The sequence below is a fragment of the Lottia gigantea genome, assembly GCF_000327385.1.
Source record: "Lottia gigantea unplaced genomic scaffold LOTGIsca_9, whole genome shotgun sequence".
Classification (NCBI taxonomy): Eukaryota; Metazoa; Mollusca; class Gastropoda; family Lottiidae; genus Lottia; species Lottia gigantea.
The window spans coordinates 4,449,809-4,459,521 of NW_008710950.1; the positions used below are offsets into that span (position 1 = coordinate 4,449,809).

General features: G+C 30.8%; 1 protein-coding gene across 1 annotated transcript; it reads left to right on the forward strand.

Moving 5' to 3' along the window:
* Positions 1-4,094: 4,094 nt before the first annotated feature.
* Positions 4,095-7,975, forward strand: LOTGIDRAFT_155959 (hypothetical protein; the record flags this gene model as incomplete). Its single annotated transcript, XM_009068455.1, has 2 exons — positions 4,095-4,573; positions 7,921-7,975. 2 exons carry the CDS (start codon positions 4,095-4,097, stop codon positions 7,973-7,975), a joined length of 534 nt encoding a protein of 177 aa, XP_009066703.1.
* Between the last annotated feature and the right edge of the window lie 1,738 nt (positions 7,976-9,713).

The window sequence follows — 9,713 nt, forward strand, 5'->3', positions numbered from 1 at the left end:
AAAAGTTTGTAATAATATAGAGTATTATTCTACATGTTAAGCTTTTTAGTCTCAGTTTCAAAATATTGTTTATCAAATTGAAATGAAATGAATGGAGTTGTACGTTCTACATTTCTGCACCTAATTGGGCTTATGAAGACAGACAATGCAGAGCGCAATGAGGGAATTTTTTCGCCAGGGCAATTGTATTAGCCTTCTCTTTTTCGATTTCCAACTGTTGAGAGATCTTTAAAGTGCAAGGCCTCAGCTTATTGTCCTATCAGAAAATGTTCATCCATCAATCATGTAATGTTTGTTCTAGTAAACATAAAAAATTCAAACTAGCTTCCAATTTCAACCATTGCATCTCCAAATGGTTTTAGGTGATATTAGCTCATATTTTTCGTTTTGATTTTATCCTTTGATAATTTTCCCTCATTTACATGAAAGAATTGAAGGTAAAAGGAGTGGTTTAAAACCTCCTCACCTTTGGAGCTGTAAAAATACCAGATGTTTTAATCTAAAAATTCACAACATATAAATTCAAAGATATTGATCAAAGGTCTAGTAAGAGTCAGCTTTCTTTAACATTTCTCCATTTTCTTTAACTCTTATTTAAATCATTGACTAGATCAAGTATCAAGATTCATTCCTCTCAAATCATTCCCTGATACTCAGTACATGAAATTGAAGAATGTATAAAAGAGGAATTAAAACATAATGATGTATAGAATTGATCCTGCAGAAAATAGTAAAACTTTAATAGCTTTACAACAAATGTCAATTGCTCATTCTTCAATAGTTGTAATATAAAAACTATCTGCTTTCTGTCAATGTTTGATTTAAAAGTTGGCAGATAATGATACAGCTCTTCGATTCGTCACTTTTAATTATTCAACAAAAAGACAAAGCGATGTCAATTTACTTTCAGTTTGTCAATCAACCATTAAACTGGTTTCCATGTCAATTGAAATAGTAAAGATTTCGGACATTATTTAAAACAAATCAAATGAATTTTAACCAGGGAATCTTGTAAGAAAAATGACAATAAATCAAAGATTAAAGTTCAGGTTAATCAGAAATAGTATTGGTCTTAAACATGCTGAATATCTAGAAATAAAATATCTGGTGATTATTCTTTGAAGTGTACACCTAAAAAGTACTTCAAGCATGCTTATTGGTAGGAAATAAATATAATGCTTAAAGTAAAGAAAGTACATAAAATATAAGCATAGTCTGATGGAGATCTTGAAATTGATTAGAAGTAGAAGCTATTGAAAAATAAGAAGTATGGAGTACTGAATTCATTTCAATACAACATGAAAGGAAGGAAATGTCAGGCTAATAACAATTGTCAGATTGTCCTTAACCTAATGATAAGAATTATAAATACTTCAAAAAACATTATATCCATGTGAATAAATCAATTAGTAATCTATAGTTTTTTGCCTACTATAACAAAAAAATAGATGTGATTTAAGAGTTAATAGAATGTCAGAATGACCTTTAAACAACATCATGATATATACAGATTAATCTTTACTAACAATTTCTCATATATAACACAAAAACATTGCTTCCTGTTAAAATACTGTACAGATATTCTCAATATATTATCTTAAAAGTAAGAAAGTTGGTCGAAGCAAAAACTTAAATCATTCTTAGTGTTCGATGAACTAAGTAGACTCTATAGTGTTCACAAGAAATTTTGACACATTAGACAAAGACATTTCAACATACATGTGATCCATGTGTTAAATTCAAATGGAACAAACTTTTGATGACAATCCTTCTAATCTTCTGAATGACCCAAAAGTAGACTGTTTGAATGTTCACTGCTCATATAGCATTTTCTGAATGAAGGAAGACTTGTCTCCTCTCATCCTCCACCTTCAAAAGACCTCAGCAGGGAATAAGAAAATCTGTTGTAATAAGGACAATACTTAATTTTACAAAATACAAGTTACATTCTTGCCTTGTGAAACTCATAGTTTGATTAAATGTGCGTTTCATGAACCGCAAAAAACACAGAAAGTTTCTAATTTGATCAAATTAATTTAGATCTAGTAAGGGCAAATTGTATCAGATGATGTTGCCATTAAAAGTAATGATGATATAATACTCTCTATGTACACTAATTAATCAGTTTAATTAAAGCCACATCAATATGGCATAAATAATACATCTAACTACTATTCCAATACACACCCGTAAAAATCTATAGATTGATTTATTCTCTATCAATTATTCAATAAACTTAAACTTCACTGATTGCCAATTTCATTAATCAATAAATAGAAAACATCCCACAGTGAGTCATATACACTGTGTAAATATCAAACTATAAAAATAATGACAATCGTTCAAAACTATCACTTATTTGGTATTTTGGTTAATGGTAATGAATGAGCATCATTGATTGATGTCTTCGTTTCAAGAAAAAAAACAAACATGACATGGAATAACCATTCTTCTAGCTCTCCAAACTTATAGAAACTGTATGAATCAATTTCACTTTATTAAAGAATTGCATTCATATTTCTTATTTATATACCTGTTGTTCAACTAAAAAAATATTCTCAATATTTCAAATACTTCACTACATTTAAAGCAATAGTCTCCTTCACTTTTCATATTCGCTTTTCATCTATATTACTTTTCATTAATACATGAATAAATATTTCATGAGATCATTATATAAAATGCATATGTCATATGATTTTAAAATGTTTTCAATAAATAAATGTATAAGAAAAAAAAATTTTGGAGCTAAGACTAGGCGTTAAAAGAAAAAAAACGATGACACAATCCCTTTGGAGTACAGTTCATAAGGTATAATGATTTTATGAACTAACAAATAAAATAATTAACAACATCATCATCAATAGAAGGGATTTAACCAAGACAATGCCTCCTTTTCAAATCATCCAACGAAGAAAGTAGAAAAGAGTGAATAGACACATTAATTAATTATATTGATAAAAAAGTATTGTTTGTTATTACATGTAACTATAGCTAGAGGTTATAGAAATAAACTGATAATCATATATATAATAGTTATAAAGTAAACAACATTGTCAAACTATGGTAAAAACATTTGAATTAAAGATAGTGGACCACAGCCATATACGCCCACAACGGCATGTGGATGGTAAATATTCAAGATTTTGGGGCAATGGCAATAACTCTGCTTCTAACAGTCGAAAATAGCTCAAATTCAAACTTGATCTTCGTTTTATGTATACACATACCGAATTTCATTTGATTCCATCACAAAATCTAGTTTTTATAGCGTTTACAAGCAAATGTTGACGGACGGACAGACAGGGGTGCCGACAATATTCGTGGGCGCATAAAAAGTGAAAGGGGAGATTGATAGAGAATCCCACGCAGAGTAGATTCTTAGTCATAACTACCTTATCTTCAATACAACTTCTCGAAATGTCAACTGATCAGACAATGGCAACTGATTCACTCCAACAACAAATGTTGACTGATTCAACAATGTGCACAGATTCAAAACAACATGTTGAATGATTCAAACAACAACCATGTCAACTAACTCAACAACAACCGTGTCAATTAATTCAACAACCATGTCAACTAATTCAACAACAAACATGTCAACTAATTCAACAACAAACAGGTCAACTAATTCAACAACAACCATGTCAACTAATTCAACAACAACCATATCAACTAATTCAACAACAACAAACATGTCAACTAATTCAACAACAAACATGTCAACTAATTCAACAACCATGTCAACTAATTCAACAACCATGTCAAGTAATTCAACAACAATGTCAACTAATTCATTCAACAACAACCATATCAACTCATTCAACAACAACCATGTCAACTAATTCAACAACCATGTCAACTAATTCAACAACCATGTCAACTAATTCAACAACCATGTCAAGTAATTCAACAACAATGTCAACTAATTCATTCAACAACAACCATATCAACTCATTCAACAACAACCATGTCAACTAATTCAACAACCATGTCAACTAATTCAACAACCATGTCAACTTATTCATTCAACAACAACCATATCAACTCATTCAACGACAACCATGTTAAATAATTCAATAACAACAACCATGTCAACTAATTCAACAACAACCATGTCAACTAATTCAACAACAACAACCATATCAACTAATTCAACAACAACAATGTCAACTAATTCAACAACAACAACTATGTCAATTAATTCAACAACAAACATGTCAACTAATTCAACAACAACCAAATCAACTCATTCAACAAAGTTAAGAACAACCATAACAACTAATTCAACAACAACCATATCAGCTCATTCAACACAAACCATGTCAACTTATTCAACAACAACCATGTCAACTAATTCAACAACAACCAAATCAACTCATTCAAAACAAATCATATCAACTAAGTTAAGAACAACCATAACAACTAATTCAACAACAACCAAATCAACTCATTCAACACAAACCATGTCAAATAATTCAACAACAACCATGTCAACTAATTCAACAACAACAACCATGACAACTAATTCAACAACAACCATGTCAACTTATTCAACAACAACAACCATGTCAACTTATTCAACAACAACCATGTCATCTAATTTAACATCATTATATTAACTTATATTTTAAACAATGTTTACATGTTTTGAAAATTTGAATATGAAAGTTGAACATCTAGTCTCGGACACTCAGAAATCTTTCATTTCAGTTGGGCATAGAGGCAAATGTGGACTGGATGATTGAGTTGACAGTAAACACATGAAGTTGTTAACCGATCTTCAAAATGGAAAAATGACTTTGTCTTTTTAACTTTTTATTCAGATAATTATTGATAAACTTATCAAAAAAGGCTAAAACCGGTACCTAAGCTGAACAATTCCTGTACCAAGGTACCATTGAGGCCCAAAATCTGTCCCTTTAAGAATATGGTTAGTTTATTCCTGTTTTACTAAATGTCTGAATTTCTGTGCATTATGTTTGATAATGTCTTTTGCAACAATTTGATTATTAGTCAAACCACTAGAAAATCTACCAATAATGTATAAGATTATAATAAATATCAATGCATGTATACACAAAAATATGGAAAACAAGGAAGAAGCAATAAAAAGGAATTATTGATATTTTTTCAGCTGTTGTAATTAGATTTTCAAATGTCAACAATCTAACACAGACATATCAAGTGCTTAACGAACATCATTTTTCATAAGGAAAAAAAGCTGAAGTATTTGTATATTTTGATAGTGAAAATATAGTAAATAATAACAGGTTCAAATCTATAAATAGACATTATCAGGAATTCTTATTCCAGATTTCACTGAAGTGATAAGTGTAGATAACTTAAAAATGAAAGTTATATTGGAATAATTGTATGGTTTATTGGTTTAATATTATACAAGGTAATACTTACCTAGAGAAATAGCTGTAGTAAAAGATGGTTTGCTGTGTAAAGGCTGCCAACGTGGTTATTCGTCTATAATCAGACTGCAGTTATTTTATTGATTTCTGTCAACACATCTAGGGACCAGCTCAAAACACTCCATTCTGTGCCGTCTGAAGAATAAAGAAAATTGATGATAATATGATTTTTATTCCGCTAGACAAAAAACCGATTATATATGAAATGATAAGTTTGGTTTTAAATACCTATATTTATAAGATTAATGTTGAATATTTTCCCTCCAGACAACCTATATATTATTATTCAAAACAAGCTTGTTCATAAATATCATAATTCAAAATACTGTCCACATTTACCAAATTAAAATCAGTGCCATTAGAACCCTCTCTAATTAAGCTTGTCAACATTACCATCAACTTTATACAACTCCTACTTCACTTCTTTCAAGTAGTTTTTTCATTTCTGAAAAATCTCCCTTAGGTCAAAGAGAATACAGTCCATATTTTACAATGGTTTCAACTCACAAGATGGTACTTATCCAGCCAGCTCGTAGTTGATCAATAAAAATAAATCATAAATTATTCTTAAGTTTTAATTTTGAAAAATTGGATATAGAAACATGATGGAATAGCATATTTCAAAAACTGATAAAAATTGTTTTTCAGATTACTGCAAATTAAGTCAAATTTCATTTAACCAGAGAACTTGCATTTATAGGTCTTTGATTTAACTCTTGAAATTTTATTTTTGAGCCAAGTGTACATCAACTCACACAGTACCAAATTACAGACTGAACAGTTGCAATAGGTTTTGTCCAAGTGTGTCCATCTAAACTTCTGCAACCGAGAGTAACAAGTTGTCCGTCATTTAGTAACCGCACATACAAAGATTGCAGCTTCCTATGATTGTGTTGTCTGATGTAGATTGCAGAGAAGCATAAAGTATTGAAAAGGATGAGCATTTCCTGACTCATAATTATCTGAGATGAGCTCTTTAACCATTACCTGTATATATATATATCTTATGTATTCTTTGTAATGAAATAAGATCAACCTGAACCACAGACCAATTTTAAAATTCATTGCACCGATTGAGCCAAGGATCTAATTTAAGCCTGAAATGTACAGTTGCACCATGAATCATAGGGCCCATGGTCGCACAGATAAGCTTATATCTGATAATAATAGTTTTACAACACCAATGTTATGTCTGTTAAGAAGAAGTCCCTATGGTAAAATAAGTGATATTGTCTCAGGGAAGTTTATGTGGTATGAATAATTGTCTAAGACTACCTGACTGATTTAATGTCAGTAAGATATTAGTGACGTCAATGCTGTGACATATTGACTAGATTTAGACGTTAGTGCCATGTACCATATCTAATCTGACTAGACAATATTTTCATTTTCATTTAAAGATCTTTTGAACTTATTATCACAAATCATAATTTGATCAATTAATTTGACGTTTTATTTTTTTTATTTGTGGATCCTGAACCTTTTTATGTAATAACACAAAATTCAGAACTCTAATTGTTACTTCAATGCCTGAATGGCCAACATTTCCATGAATCTTGTGAATCAAAATATTCTTAGGTTTATAATAACATGATAAAATTAGAAAAACATGACATGAAACTGCAATTAATTGTTGTTATGTTAGCTTATACAAAGGCTAAACAAAAAATTTCATCTTTTAAACTGTGATGTAACTGTTCAACCACCATATTTTCAGCCAGAAAATTGCAAATTACATGCAGAATACAAAATGTTGCTCGAAGGAGAAATTGTGCAATATATAGCAATTCATTATCACACATTGAAAGTGACAACTACTTATTTTGAACTTTGACAAGAACTTGTGATGGGGTTATCTACTGGAAATGTGGAAATGGTGAATGTTGTTAATTAATCTAATGAGTTTCTACTAATTAAGCTTCATTTATTATTAACACATGCGACTTCAACTATAGGTAGGAAACTCAAGACAAGAGGTGACATTTTTCATTATGAATTAGATATTGAGCAGACTGAATAAAACCCACACAACAATTCAATTGGTAATTCTGTGGATAGAAAAAATTATCATCCATAACCTGCAAGAAACATAATTTCAATCAGTCAGCTTATCTTTCATTAATATCAATACAAAATAATATTATATAGGAAGAAAAGATAACTTGTTCGCTATAACCATTTTCCACATGTTACATACACAAAAGTCTTCAAGTACCATGGACTGATGGAAAATTGAGCAATCTTTTGCACTCACATATGCTGTACAGACTTTAAAATGGCAAGATTGTCTTGAATGACTTCAGGGTATTACCCAAAAGGTATAGTCATTGACTGGATTATGTCTTTACACATGATTAATATGTAGTTGGTATGAAGCGCACATGGAAGCGTTGACGCCTGCAGGTAAGGGACTACAGCAGTCTGAGCCTAATACTAACATGTTACTAGTTGCCAATGCGCAGAAATTCAATGCAAAAATTTTCTTTTTTCATAGTTTGTGCATTCTGCTGTTATTAGAATTATTAGCTTTAAGCATCATATTTGATTGAATATAATTATTATAGACAACAGGTTAAACACTTTTCTCAGATATTCTATTAGCAATGAAATCATTTCAGACATCATGAAGAAAATGCTATTATATTTATTAGTCTTATAGGTCATCAATAAAATTGACAAGGCTCAACCCTATTTCAAAACAAGAAATGAAATGTTTTATATCCAAATTTTGTGCACCTGATAATGCAGATTGAGATCAAATGAAATTTTAAAAGAAATTTGATTTCTAACTGGCCAGGGATCTTTAACGTACACAGTCTGCTGCACAGAGGGTCCAATCTGAACATTCAAAAGCTTTTTCCATGCCAGTCGACCTACATCACTAAATTCTAGCAGAAGCCAGGTTGAAAAATCAAACATAGGCTTGCAGCAAGTCTCGCAAGCAAAAACGCCCACCACCAGCTTGATACATAGCTAAATGTGAACTGTAAAACAAACTCTCTATCGTAGCCTGTAGGGTCAGCACAAGCCAAAAAAGTTAAAAAACACGATATCAGAGTTTTATGCGATATCTCTAAAGAAAATCATCGGATCCTCACCAAATTCAATAATTCACAACTTCATAATGATATTGACACACATACAAAAGATCAAAAGCATCAATAGAGAATTGTAGTCTGTAGAGTGAGCACGAGCCAAAAAAGTGAAGAAAAAAAAACAAACGCGATATCAGAGTTTTATGCGATATCCCTAAAGAAAATCATTGGATCATCACCAAATTCAATAGTGCACAACTTCATAATGATTTTAACACACATACAAAAGATCAAAAGAATCTATAGAGAATTCTAGCCTGTAGAGTGAGCACGAGGTAAATGTGAACGGACGGACCGACAGGGGCAACCACAATATATGCCCATACTTACGTGTGGGCGTATAAAAAGTATTGACCTATGCCTAGATTGAATTCTGGACTTTCAGATTAGTAAGTATGCATAACTCACTGAGTTAAACTGGTCTCCAATTTAAAGGCATTACCAGATAGCCAATTACAAACACAAAACAAATTGTAAGTAGAAGGAAATAATTGCCTGAGAACTTCTAATAAATACTACAGAAAACTTGGTTAGAAATGGATAAAAAAATGGCTAATAAAGGTTTCAAATGTAGTCGAACTGTTGTAAAACATGGTATATATCCATGTCACTCTATACACGTTTACATTTTATCTTAATAATTGTCACTACTAGATAAAATAATTTGCAGTTTATTTGGTAGCAAAAAAGGGTGATTTATCTTGTATTAGAGTTTTAATAGACCACAAGTGTTTCCACAGTTTATGACTTTTGATGAAACCTGAATAAGCTAGGATTCTTTTGCCATCAAGTTTTCTTTGTTGCTGAGTTTAACTGAAAGCAAAGAACCGTAATAGAAAATTCAAATTAGGGTATAAACTTAGACGTTAATTCTCTATAAATAAGTCTTATATCATTCTGTTGGTTCACCGATACGTGATTTAACCTCTTTCAGCTTGGCACCCTTCAATATAAACACAAGAAAAACACTAGAGAATTATGGCCTTTCACCATTTTCTAGTTTGATCGGTCAGTTACCATTTATTTACACAGAATTGCCAAAACCCAATAATCAATAAGAATGTTTTGTCTGGTTTGTAATGTTTGGATCCCTAAAAACTATCATTACATCACTTCCATTAAATCTTGATAAAACTGAAAGCTTGAACATCTAAAAAACATAGAATAACCATTTATTTTCTTAATAAAATCA